This window comes from Perca fluviatilis, chromosome 15, assembly GCF_010015445.1.
Source record: "Perca fluviatilis chromosome 15, GENO_Pfluv_1.0, whole genome shotgun sequence".
Taxonomy (NCBI): Eukaryota; Metazoa; Chordata; class Actinopteri; order Perciformes; family Percidae; genus Perca; species Perca fluviatilis.
Genome location: NC_053126.1, coordinates 22,692,515 through 22,706,831, shown reverse-complemented (window position 1 = coordinate 22,706,831; position 14,317 = coordinate 22,692,515). Strand labels below are relative to the sequence as shown.

General features: G+C 39.2%; 2 protein-coding genes across 3 annotated transcripts in view; one reads left to right on the top strand and one right to left on the bottom strand.

Moving 5' to 3' along the window:
* si:ch73-281f12.4 (RA_Radil_like and Myo5p-like_CBD_Rasip1 domain-containing protein) overlaps positions 1–2,938 on the bottom strand; it is a 36,596-nt gene extending 33,658 nt beyond the window's left edge. Inside the window, exons 1-2 of one of the 2 annotated variants that reach the window (XM_039824685.1) lie at positions 2,296–2,938; positions 837–1,166 (exon numbers count right to left, since the gene is read on the bottom strand). In XM_039824685.1, coding sequence (XP_039680619.1) covers positions 837–1,166; positions 2,296–2,423 — 458 coding nt within the window. In that variant the 5' untranslated portion in view covers positions 2,424–2,938. The remainder of the gene's footprint in view (positions 1–836; positions 1,167–2,295) is intronic. The other variant, XM_039824686.1, reaches the window with a different exon arrangement.
* Positions 2,939–6,552: 3,614 nt separating this feature from the next.
* On the top strand, positions 6,553–8,988 carry LOC120574427 (tripartite motif-containing protein 16-like). Its single transcript, XM_039824687.1, has one exon. It carries the CDS (start codon positions 6,761–6,763, stop codon positions 8,423–8,425), a length of 1,665 nt encoding a protein of 554 aa, XP_039680621.1. The 5' UTR covers positions 6,553–6,760; the 3' UTR covers positions 8,426–8,988.
* Positions 8,989–14,317: the final 5,329 nt, after the last annotated feature.

Sequence of the window (14,317 nt, the reverse complement as noted above, 5' to 3'; positions counted from 1 at the left end):
TAATCATTTATGATTGACTGATTAATCATTAAGTTCATAAAATTGAAAAGTTGGAATGAAATTGTGGCTTGAACATTTGTAACATACTCAACATATCTCTTTATTGTGCAGTGAAATGCTTTGTCGCCCCTGCTGTGCTGTGCTTGACATACATAAAAATAAAATATATAACAAAGGTAAGATATGTGCAAATATCAAATATTAAATATAGTGCAAATATTGAAGGGAAAAGATATATTGACCCTGAAGCGAAACATCTGAGGCTGTAAGATACTGTGTGGCTAACATCTGAAACGTGCGTCACCTCGTAACACACGTTATAATGCTCGCCTAGCTGCTACTGTGTTATATATATTTTTTGTGCATATTATAGGTTTACAGTGAAAAAGTGAAACGCCCAAAGTCCACCCCAAAGGGACTTACCATCTCCAACAGAAAACATTGTTCACAAACTACTCCAAACAGCTCTATTGTAGTTCAGCATTTACTTCCGTGACGAACGTGCATCACTTTGTAACACACGTTATAATGCTCGCCTAGCTGCTAGCGTGGCACGCCCTCATACTCTGCTTCTGACTGGCTAGTAGTCCTTACCTAGGTACTGCGCATGTGCAACTCCCAACAAAGATGGAACAGAAGTGTGATGCCTCACTCTGTAGCTAAAACAGAGAGCTCAACACACAGGGTGAAAAGAGGAGCTGCAGCAATGTGCAGTACAACAAAGATATGGTGTTTTTGGAAAATTAAACCATGTAAACCTATTCTGATATAGCCTCTAAATACAATTATGAACCTGGAAATGAGCATAATATGACCACTTTAATGAAACCCCTCACCTCTCCAAGGCCTCCTTCACCAGCTCCTTTGCACTGGACTGTGTGGTGGCCAGCACGCTTTTATAGTTGGTCCCCTGACAGATGTCGCTGCCAAAAATCTTCAGGATGCCAGGGACAGACATTTGACTGGACAGCTCTGCCGGGTCGTCTGCAGCCTGGGGGTCAGCAGCCAGGCACCCACTGCCCAGCGCCTGGCTGCGGCGTCCACTGTTTGGGCTGTGGTTAAAGACAGTTGAAAGCCTGTTGTTGTGGCGGCGGATTTTGCTCTTGGCCGGCTGCCGGACACCGACACTCTCTGTGGAGCGGACGGTGATGTCCGAGTTATTGGACCTGAGAGGGAACAGAGAAGATAACGAACACTGTTAAGTGGCAAGCCTTAAATATGTATAATGGAATAATCAGCCATTCTGCATAAGTGGCTTTTTTAAATATCCAGACAAATCAAACTCTTTCATAGTGTGTGCTGTACACATTGACGTATGGGTAAATAGAAAGGTAACCTCCAATGTGATCATCATCACAAACACAGACAGACATAGAAATAAGTTACTTTTTCCAGTTGTTTTTCATTTATATGTATAATTTATACAAAACATTGTAATGCATCTCACAATAAAGACAAAACATGGGCTTAAATACTCCTCTTATATATTTTAATTATATGCATTCATGGTGCATATCATGCCAGCGACTTTCAATCTTAAATTACATTAAAAGTAAGTCACCCATAAGTGGATGATGGTGTATAAACTGATAATGGATGACAATATCATCCCCACACCACCATCATCATCTACTTATTAGCAAAGCAGAAGAAGTATTCAGATGTTTTTACTTGTAAATGTAGCAATACTGCATTGTAGAAATACTATGTACTATAAAATGTAAAAAAATACTAATACTATAAAAGTCCTGCATTCAAACCCTTAATTACTGTAAGTAAAAATACAACGGTATTAGCATCAAAACATACTTAAGTAGAAGACCTCATTATTCAGAATTGTGTTATATTATTGGATCATAATTATTGATGCATGCATGTGTTCATCACTTTGATGTTGCAGCTGGTCAAGGTGGAGCTCATTTTAATTACGTTATGGGCAGCCTAACCTAAAATAATATATCATAATGTATTCGTTGATTTATATTTTGTAGTGAAGTAACTAAAAGTGCCAGATAAATGTAGTGGAGTAAAAAAAATGTAGCATAAAATGGAAATACTCAAGTAAAGTAACACAAAATTGTAATTAAGTGCAGTACTTTTGTAAGTGTAACGTTACTTAGGTTACATTCCAATATGTTTGACTTACAGGAGGAATTGTAATAATGTCGTCATGGGAGAAGTTAAATACCTAGCTGACGAATAATGTACCTTAGTTTACACTTTAGGCCATGTGTTCATGTTTATATAGCTAGTGCTTCTACATGCTAAAGAAGGGGTGTTCGAGGTAAGACTTACTGGACAGATCCATTGCTGGGTTTCCTGCCCAGTTTGGCCAGTCGCTTCTTTGGAGAGCGGATCAGTAAACCCACGGGGAAGTTAAGGGCTTGTTTATTTACGTGACTGCTTCTCTCCTCCGAAATCATTTTTATTTTATTTTTTTAATTCACGTAAACACAACAAAACTACTGGAACAGTTGAGATGACCAGAAAAAAACATTCTTCGCCGCTAGCTAACGTTAGGTGATGAAAACTTGTTCGAGTCTAGATGGAATAACGTTAGCTAGCTAGTCCACTTCCACCTCAAAAGAAAAATCCTCAAATATCACACAAAAAAAACGTATGTAAATACTCCAATAATATCTCTGTATCCATTAGATAAAAGTTGGGAAAGTTAGCTTACATTCCTACACAAGTTAGAAGAAAAATCAAAAGAGCGCCAGTTGGTTCAAACTTCCCCCAAAAAAATTGTTTTCTTGAAGATGAAATCCAAACTGAAACGATCATTCAGCAGAAGAATAAAAAGTTGAGACATTTCCACACACCGTTTGTCCGTTTGTGACGGGAAACATAACCCCGTTTACATAATAATAATAACCGGGAGGTCCGTTAACTACCCGTCAGTCAGGGAGCCTGGCCCGGACTGAATGAAGAGACAGGAGACCTGCTGCTGGGGACACGAGCAACTGCAAGTGACGTCATCGCGGCGTCACGAGCGTGATTTAGCGAGGGAGGCGGGACAAATCAAACACACACGAGGACCGTGGCTATTAAATGGAGCTCCACCTTTATTACCAGCTGTTACATTAATGTAACAATAATAAAAGTCCAATAATATAACATATATTGTTCTGATGTGAGTCATTCTTTAAGTATATTTTAAATGTAATACTTTTACTGAAGTAACATTTTGAATGCAGGACTTTGCCTTGTATCAGAGTAGTGTGGTATAGCTGAATACTTCTTTTATCACTGAATATCTCCCTGTGTCCTACTCCACATGATTATTTAGCAAATTCTATACTGGAATTTCACTTAAACCTGACATTATTTTTGGTCACTTTGGAGTTATATGATGAAGTTCTTGGCCAACAATTGCTTATTTACACATTTGAAGTCCAATATTCTCTCACTTTTAGCTCTGTTTTTGGTCTCTATACCAACTCCTGAGAGAAACATCTGTCTCTTGCTGCTAAATGCTCCATTATGTTCACCAGCCAGTATCTAACTGTGTCTGTCTGCTGTTTGCTGCTGAGCAGTAGTGTACATGGCTTTTACAGCGGTTTCTCTGAAAATAGCTATAAGAGTAGTGAGAGTGAACCAAAACAGAAAAGTGGGCCCGACAGATAAAGAATACCACTCACTATAAAGAAGATTCAGGGGATAATTGAGTACATCTCTATGTAAACTTTTGTTTTACAAATTTATAAAGTTTTCATGTTTAGTTATTCCATTCAGGCTTAACACCTGAGTCAGCTCCTGTCATATTGGCCTGTACTAGAAGAGTGAGAAGGCTTAGGTGAGGATTAGTTTAACTCTTGTGTGTTACCAAAATTTTTTATAATAAATCCAGGAGATCACTAGATGCACACAGTCCACAAAATAAGAAAAAAAAAGGAGATGGGATATGATGATATATAAAAGCAAATGTCAGTGAGAATCTTTTAACCTTTCAGTTATTTGTGGTTACTTGTTCTTCATTACCAACGACACATTAAGCCATCATAATTTGTAGGCTGGTATAATAAGAATAAGACTTGCAGCAGCAGTGCTAGCAGGTGCTGTATAGTTGGGTAGAAGTAATATTAGCAAGTGTGAAGTGTGTGTTTGTTTGCAGCAGAAACATGAAGCTACAATATTTCTGCACAAAAATGAAAAAATAAAAAGGTCCATGCCTTAAACAACCGGCTTCACATGTTTTAGATATATTATAACAAATGGATTGTGTTCCTAATAGTTTTAGAACAACCTTTGAAGAATAAAAATCCTAAATTAAAGTTGGAAAGTTGGCCAAGGAGGTCATGTATTTTGGTCCTGGTTGTTAGTTCAAAGGCTTAACAGATTTTAGTAAAGTGGAAATGTGGGTCATTTGTCAAGCAACACATGTTCAATTTTATTATTTTTAATGTCTTAATAATGTGATGTAGGCATTTTGACTGATTCTCGTTTTCTCATAGACCACTGCAATTAAAAAAAATGTTGCAAATAGGATTTTCAAGCACTTTGGTTTTTGCAGAGTAGACATTTTTTACTGTAATATGTTCTATTATCATAATCTAAAAGAACAGAAACCTTGGCAGAAGTATGGGAATATGTTGCATGGATGATTCCTAGCACTAGTTATTTGTTTTTAGTTTATTTCCTTTATGTTTAATCTGCATAAATGAAATAAATTGCAGGCACATGGATCACACAATGTTAGATAAAGGGAAAATACAATATGATTTTGCTTTTATATATAGTGTATATGTATTGTTTAATATATTATACTGTTTCATGTATAAACAACCTTATAAAGCTGTGTACAATCCTGTAAAAGACTATACAGTCTATGTTTGGTCCTATAGCTGAGGTGCATTTGTGCATCAATAGCTCCATCTAGTGGCAGTAAGGTTGAACTGTCACATAGCTGCAGCACAGCAACGCATTACATTACAGTTTTTTCCAATTGCTAAAACACAATTTTGCAAACTAGGCTGGTTTTATCAAAATACTTAACACAATTCACAAAACCACACACCCAAACTGCTAAATACCTCATAAATCCTGCAAAATTAACCACTACAACCAAAACTACATATATCATTATCAAAATCAAAATTTTGCACCATATGGCACACACTTCATTCATATTACCAGATTTTTGTCTAACCAACTACACACTGTTGGGCATAATGAAAAGTACTCTCATCTTTAGTATGCTTTGCCATAATATTAAAATAGTTCACATTGTAGAAAATTCTTCAGAATGTTCACATGCACAGACATATTTGCACATACACACACATGCTGTTGAAACATTTCTTTTTTTCTTTTCACCAAACAAGTCAGTGTAGCATATGCACAGCAGATATAGTAACATTGGACTGAACAAAAATATGCTCCCAAAAACAGTAAACTGAAAAAGAAAATTGCAGAAACAATGTGCAGAAAAAAATATATAGAAAAGAAAAGGTGCTCACTTGTGTCTTTTCACAGTGCTTACTTCCTGATTGAAGTGGTAACAATTAACCACTGAGGTGTTTGGCCAGGTGGCACATATATTGGCCAATTAGTTTATGTAGTGTCATTTTGAATGGCAGTGTTTTGAAATGGCAAATATGTGACTTTATGTCAGATTGTTGTGTCTTATGCAGAGAACCGTTTTCAGTGCATTTAAAAAGTGCCATTTTGAATTGCAAAATGTGTGTAAAGCAGAAAATGTGTTTTTTCTTTTGGAGACTTGAGAAGAGGTTTTGATCTCTGTGTGTCAGTTTAAATTATTGTGCTATGCATGTCATTTTAGTGTGTTAGCAATTGAAAAAAACTGTAAAAGGAACACTGTGTTTCATCTTAATGCACACTCACACCGGTGTAGCACTGCTAACAGTTTTACTGACTTATCATATTAATAATGTACTACATGTTTATGTTTAATGTTTATGATAACCGGTTAAAACATTTGTAAAAGATGTATTGCACCATCAATAGATGTAGAACGTAACAAAGAGCTCAGAAGAAAAAATACTTTTTATGTGAGTTTTAATATTTCCAAAGGAAATATTGACTTTTTTTGCTGCAGAACATTTTGGGCTGGACTAATTAGGTTGCATATTTTATTTTATTTCAAGATTTTCTTGCAAAACAATTATACTGTAGTGTTAACCAAATGCAGATAATCCAGGCTGATTTGTTGATAAAATGAAGGTAAGCTTACAGGCAGGGAGGGCATCTGGATGGAGGGAGAATGCAGTGGGCCTGGGGAAGTGTCAACGTGGCTGGAGACAGAGGCCAAAGGGCAGACTGAGTAAAATAAAAACAACCGAGACCGACATTGTGACACATAGTTTTAGACATATAGTTCAAATAATATTGTTTTATTCTATTTTGCTACAATAATGGAGTGGCATTAACTTTTTTCCTTCTTAGAAGAGTTCCTCCTAAAAGCTCAAGTGAGCAGAGCTTTTAAATGAGAAATAAGTTGTACTGTAAACAAGTTTTAAAAACGTCAAACCGCTCCTCCTCATGGAATGAATCATAGCCTAACCCCTCCCTCCTCTTCCTGTTCTCAAACACAGCAAGCTCCACTCTGTCCACATATGTCTTTCCTTGTTCTCTCCCCTTTAGATCTACAGTGTGAGGAATGGGTGTAACCAACATGGTGGTCAAGTGCAAGAACTGACAGGCCCCATTTATTGCAGAAACATGTTTAGATCAGATCTCAAACTAGTTTCACTTCTGAGAAAGTGAAACTCAGACACAGTCGTCGTCACTGAGAGGTGAAATGGCGCAGAAAGGAATTCAGCTGGACCGGGACACCTTCTCTTGTTCCATCTGTCTGGATCTACTGAGGGATCCGGTGACTTCTCCCTGCGGACACAGCTACTGCATGAACTGTATTAAAGGCTTCTGGGATGAAGAGGATCATAAGCAAAGCCACAGCTGCCCTCAGTGCAGGCAGACGTTCACACCGAGGCCTGTGCTGCTGAAAAACACCATGCTGGCAGTTTTAGTGGAGGAGCTGAAGAAGACTGGACTCCAAGCCGCTCCTGTTGAGCACCGCTACGCTGGAGCCGAAGATGTCGCCTGTGATGTCTGCACTGGAAGGAAACTGAAAGCACACAAGTCCTGTTTGATGTGTTTGATCTCTTACTGTGAGAAACACCTTCAGCTTCATTATGAATCCCCTGCCTTTGACAAACACAAGCTGGTGGAGCCCTCCAAGAAGCTGCAGGACAACATCTGCTCTCGTCATAATGAGGTGATGAAGATGTTCTGCCGTACTGATCAGCAGTGTATCTGTTATCTGTGCCCCGTGGATGAACATAAAGGCCACGACACAGTCACAGCAGCAGCAGAAATAGCTGAGAGGCAGAGAGAGCTGGAGGGGAGTCGTCTGAACATCCAGCAGATAATCCAGGACAGAGAGAAAGATATGAAGCTGCTTCACCAGGAGGTGGAGGCTATCAACGGTTCTGCTGATCAAGCAGTGCAGGACAGCGAGAAGATCTTCACCGAGCTGATCCGTCTCATGGAGAAAAGAAGCTCCGATGTGAAGCAGCAGGTCAGGGCGCAGCAGAAAAGCGAAGTGAGTCGAGTCAAAGAGCTTCAGGAGAAGCTGGAGCAGGAGATCGCTGAGCTGCAGAGGAAAGACAGAGAGCTGAAGAAGCTCTCTCACAATGAGGATCACACCCAGTTTTTACACAACTACATCTCACTGTCACCAATCAGTGAATCTAACCCCAGCATCACGATCCGTCCTCTGAGGTACTTTGAGGACGTGACAGCGGCTGTGTCGGAAGTCAGAGATAAACTGCAGGACGTCCTGAGTGAGAGTTGGACAAACGTCTCACTGAAGGTGACTGAAGTGGACGTTTTGCTGCCACGACCAGAGCCCAAGACCAAAGCTGACTTCTTAAAATATTCACGTGAAATCACACTGGACTCAAATACAGCAAACACAAAGCTGTTATTATCTGAGGGGAACAGAAAAGCAAAACGATTAAGTCAATCACAGTCTTGTTCTAGTCACCCAGACAGATTTACCTATTATGTGCAGGTCCTGAGTAGAGAGAGTCTGACTGGGCGTTGTTACTGGGAGGTGGAGAAGAGTGGAGGAGTTTATGTAGCAGTCGCATACAAGAACATCAGCAGAAGAGGGAGCTCTACTGAATGTAAATTTGGTCAAAATGACAAATCTTGGGTGTTAGATTGTGACAAAAACAGTTATGACTTTTGGTACAACAACGTCAAAACTCCTGTGTCAGGCCCTCAGTCGTCTAGAGTAGGAGTGTACCTTGATCACAGTGCAGGTATTCTGTCCTTCTACAGCATCTCTGACACCATGACTCTCCTCCACAGAGTCCAGACCACGTTCACTCAGCCTCTCTATGCTGGACTTTGGATTTATTATGACGGGTCCACTGCTGAGTTGTGTAAACTGAAATAGACAGAAGTAATTTAAAGGGGTGACAGAATGATTATATAGGGTTTTTTACACTGTTCCTTAAGGTCTCCTAATAGGGTTTGTAACATTGATTGGGTTGAAAATGGCCAGGTTGCTATTTTATGGGCCCTTATGCATCCCTGTGTTTTGGCCTTATTTGGAATGAGAGCTTTTCTTCCAAATATGGTATGCTCATGAATATTTAGATGAGCTGCGCGCCGATTGGTTGAGCAAACCACATACACATCCATTGGAGATGAGACAGCAGGTCTCATATTTCAGACACTACAATGTTTCGTTACTAAATTCACTTCTGAGACCTTTTTATGCGAGAAATCAACTATATAAAGCTCAATTATGGGCCGTTTTACAAACATTGATGGCTAATTGCAAAATTTGGTAAGACGTGTCGGACTTCAGGAGGTCCACACAGTCTGACGAGACAGCGGCAGCCCCGCTACGCTCCATACCCAGGAGAAAGTCACCGTTTCTGGGTTACTGGACTACCGGGGCTCGGGGCTCCGCGGAGCTGGCCGGCTGCCGGCATAACTATAGTATATTTACAGTTTCAATTTCATCATGCCACTTATATTACAGCTACCCTAAGGTCTTACAAAGCTAACACTTATGTCCGATTTCAATTTAATGCATTTTTGTGAATGTGAGGGGTTTCGTTAGCTGCTAGTGTCCCTTCAATCCTATGGATAAAGATCGCGGCTAGCTAGCTAGCTAGCTACACTTTCGGCATAACTATAATATATTTACACTTTGAATTTCCTCACGCCACTTATATTACAGCTACCCTAAGGTCTTACAAAGCTTAGCTAACACTTTTGCCAGCCGTGATGGAGATCCATCTAGCTCACAGCGAGCCGGGATCTGTGGAGGACACGCCGGGTGGCGAGGCAGCACTGGCCGCTGTCACGTTAGCCTGCTGAGCTTCACTGCACAGAGATCAGCTCACTCAATCAAACTCAATCAGCTCAGTCACTCAAACATTATTGGCGGTACTTTGATGTCCTCTCATTAGTTGTTGTGTAAATGAGTTTCTTTAGGTGGCTTCTTCTGTGCTTTAAATGTTTGATGAATATTTGTATTGATGCATTAGCGTGTTGTTGTTTGCATGCTTCTGATGAGAGAAACCACCAGACATCCTTTTGCTTATACTTTGTTCTCTTTTTATACATTTGTAAAGAAATCTATAATCACATTTATTTGTTTGGCAGAGCAGATGTTGTTGTTGTAATGAGCTATTATAGAACTGAAATCATCCTGATCATAATCTATGCGGAGATCATTCATTATTCTCTTTACATAGCTGAGATTCTGGTCAAACATACTGATTGTATGGCTGAAGTGAACCTGTACATGAAACAATTGATTAGGAGTCATTAAACGGGAATGTGAGACCACACTGAAGGTTTACATGATAAATAAACAAACGCACCAAGTATTATCTTCTTGTCTTCATTCCAGGGTCATACAAATGTGATGAAGAAAATGTGAAAACTACTACTATTTATGCTTCTGCGTCGAATCGACAGCGTACCCCCGCAGACCCCTCTGCGTCGGCACGAACTGCCCCGAAGCCCTCCGCTGAAGCTCGATGTGCACCTCCAAAACTTTGTAACTTTGCGTCGAGGCGACGCAGACCGTAAGGACTGTGATTGGTCAACTCGTCCTGTGTGTTAATAGTCGGTGTTTCAAGCAGCCTACTGTGGGGAGTAGCAACAGGCTAGTTTACTGACATAAGTTTTGAAAATAAACTAAGACATATTTTGGTTAACAATGACGGGGTTATCCGTTTGTAAAGTGTCTATATGTCAGTAATGTTTTGAAATTAGCACTTTGCCAGCAAGCAGTACTTTGTGGGCAGTTGTGCTAAAGTTTTCTTGCTAACATAACATAAACTGGCAGGCAGACACCTCGCAAATAACCTCAGACTTATCACCCCCTAGCGTTATGGCAGTGAAATGCACCGCGATGCAAAGCAACCCCGACGCAGAACTCCGAAAGGGTCACGACGCCGTAGCTACGGTGCGGAGTTGGCCCAGAAGCATAAAACAGCCTTAAGTGAGGCAGTTTCCTCCTGAAACAACACAAGTACAGTGTTCATGTTTAGAGTCTCTGTCCTTTCAACTTTCTTCACTAAAACAGTTTTGTCACAGAGAAATGAGCAGAGTTTTCTATCACTTGTCACATTTTGTTTGTGCACTTAGTCAATTAAAAAGAATTTATAACACCTCTATTACACAAACCTAAAAAAGTGGAAAAACCGGTGGAGCTTATTTGGTGATTTAAAGAAAAGTCAAATTAAATTGAAAGTGTGAGGTGGAAGAAGTGCTTTTCTATGTGGAAGTGAAGCTGTAGCTAACATAGGGGGAAACAGACTCCTGTGAGGATAAAAAGCAGTAAGCAAGTGTCTCTGTGCAGATGTTACACTTTAACTTAAATGTCTCACTGGTCCCTGACGGCAGTCTGACATCCGTCTGTTGGTTTTGGCACAAAGCAAAATGTGATAATAAATATATTGTCTTGTAGATCAGCTGAAAATATGCTAAACTTCTACTGCTACTACCAAAACTAAAACTACTGTATTACTGCAGGCAATTCATATTTTCGCAGTGATTATGTTTCTGTCAAAAAAAGTGGGCAGTGAAATGACAGAAAGTCATACAAATCAATGTCTTGATGCACAGTATGAAGTATGCAGTGTGAGAGATTTAATGAAAACAAACTTTGTGGACAAACTGAGACATATGCTGTAGTTTCCCAGCATGCTCTCTTTTGTGCTGCTGGTGTTTGAGTTGTTTTTGAAAATCAGAGAGAAGAGGCCATGGTGCTTTCACTGACCTGGTTCAATAAGAAGAGCAGTGATGACAGTTTAACTGATGTCTGTCCGTGTGTGTCTGGCTCCACCTGCTGTTCTTATTATAATGTTGACACTCTACATCCAATAACTTCTCCACCCTTTGGAGATATTTACCTTCTCTACAAGGAGCCTCGGCTGTGTAACACCTTCTTTATTACATACACAATTTATATGCCAACATACTGCAGTACCATTTCTTGTGAAACACCATCAATACACTGCACTGAGTATTCATGTTTTCATCGCACACATGCTCAAATGAACTTCCTGTAAGAAATGTTATTGAGCTGCATTATCTTGGTTGAAATGACAAATACAGTAGAGCTTCAATGGAAGGTAACTGAAAGTAAAGAAGAAAGGAGAACAAATAATCCAGAAAGCAGAACAACTGAAGGAGGACGTCAGCGCTTAGGCCAAACTCAGCCAGGTAAACACTAAAACTGGATCACAAGATCCAAAAATATAGAAATACAAAGTGATAATTTACAGTTTATGGATTGGAGGATTTAGGAATGTGCTAAAACACAGGAAAGACATGTTCTGTCCTGATTTAGATTTAAAACTGTGGCTGTAACCTATTTGACATGCTCTTAAACTTTTGGAAATATCAATCTGATGTTTAAGCTACCCAGCAGTAAGGTAAGGCAGCTTCTGGACATGTATGCACAGTACAGTACACACGACATTTCTGATGGCGCGCCCTGTGTCCTTGAAGGTATCAGAGGAACGCAGTTAGCAGCCAGCCAGATTTGGAAAAGCCCAACTCTCAGCTGACTGACATGCTTCATATTTGCAGTTGTTTTTCTTTATTACAATAAATATATTTCATTTACAGTCATCCACCACGTCCATTCCTTTATTTGTCATGGCCTAGGAGGCTGGATGACAGATTATGTTGACACATCAATAGTTTAACATTTTACTGATGATATTTTGTTTTTGAAGATTTCTTTTGGCATTTTAACTTTTTTTTCACAGTTCACAGTGAAGAGGCAGACATGTAGGACAAAAGGGGGAGAGAAAAGGTTTATGAGATGCAACAAATATAACATAATGTGGCAGTTATGTGGCATGGGGCTGTAGCCATTTGGTGGTGCTCTGAGTTTGAGTATGAACCACTAACACCTGCAGTACTTCTTTACAAATATTCTCTCTCTCTCTCTCTCTTTCACTCTCTCTCTCTCTCTCTCTCTCTCTGTCTCTCTCTCTCACACACACACACACACACACACACTCACACACACACACACACACACACACACACACGCACACACACACAGTTGTGGTATTGAGTAACAGGCTGCGGGGCGGATATGACTGAGCTCCACCTGCAGCTGCTGTGCAAGGCGAGAGGTTTGGAGACGACAAAGATTCAGGTCAGACGTGCGTCTTTATACTTTTCTGCAGACAGCCTGTTTCTGCTGTCTGACTGTAACACCACGCTGAGTGCACTTCAGTATCATCCAGTCAGTCACTTATTTAACTGTGCTGATCAGACATGTTAGAATCTGTTTTCCCTGTGCGAGGATGTTAACACATGTAACAGACTTTTCAGGAACTAATAAATCTCACTTATTGAATAAAAATAGGATGTTGTCATTTTGATTAATTTAATGTAATTATTACCATCATATTATTCAATTTAACAGCACAGACATCCACCATATATTGAAAAAAAATGTCTACATGCAATTCCATAACTTGATCCGGCTCAGACCAAACAACATTATTTGATTTTTACTAGCTACTTTGACTATAATTTATAACCCGTATGCTATGTGCTTGTATACGGCACTAACAAAGAACACGTCATCAAACATTTCCTTACTTACTGATTCACATTTACATACATAGACAGGTTGATTGTTACTGTGAAGAGAAATAAACATTTCCATTAAGCAATAAAGCACTCAAGGTAATACGATTGTCTGTCCTCTACAATAACGCTCCATCAATATAATGTCCATCAATGCTACCATTCCTTATGATAACACTGTTGCAATTTAACAGTGTGGAAGATATAAAAAAAAACTATACAAATCACATTATGTGCAAGATAATACTATATAATTACAATACAGACATTTGTTCACACTTGCAATTCTTTACGTCTTCTTTACGTTTATTTCACACGTCATCAATGTATCATTTAACACAATCTCATAAAGTACAATGATCATATATAAGCCACGCGAAATGGGGAACCCCAAATAATCTACTAAAAGCTTTTCGGAGGGGGCCCAATAACAATAAACAACAACAGATAATATACAATCCAAAAACTCAATTTACCATTTTAAGACATACTTAAACTAACATAGACAAATACTACAAACAATCAACGAATGACAAACTATAACATTTAAAGAATAATTAGCAATCATATGTTATGAGCAATTTTTCCTTTAGGCTTTTCTTGAAGATGGAGACAGAATAGGACACTTTCAAGTTTTCCTCAAGCTCCTTCCAAATCTGCGGTCCCCTACAAACTATACTCAGGCTCGTACACTTTAACCGTCGTTTTTTAACAGTAATTAGATATTTTTTCCTTTTGTCATAAGTGTGCAGTGGACGATGTATTGGAATAAGCTCACACAAACGGTAGTTTAACCTATGGATAACCTGGAATATCATGCAGGCATTCTGAAAGACATTATATTCGGTAAGCCTTAATATGCCCAGACGACGAAACAGAGGACGAGTTAGGGTATTAGGCTCGGACCTCGGAATGTTGTTAATGAACAACATTAAATTATTCTCTGTTTTCTTTGCACAGTGATGAAAAGCTTCTCCACAAACAGGACATCCTCAGGAATAAATAGAGTTGAACTTCACTGACTTAATATGTTGCATAGTCAGCTAGTAATAGAGATAAATATAAAGTAACATAGACAAGGCCTTCAAATTAAGTTAACATGCAGAAACCAAATGCGAGAGCTTTGTAACTTTAGTTTATATCTTACTATTTTGGTGCATATTACCACAAACTAATACATTTGCTGTTAATGAAATTGACACAAAAA

Bases quoted from the DNA above. Each gene is read 5' to 3' on its own strand.
- LOC120574427 (XM_039824687.1), top strand. From the start codon at position 6,761: ATGGCGCAGAAAGGAATTCAGCTGGACCGGGACACCTTCTCTTGTTCC.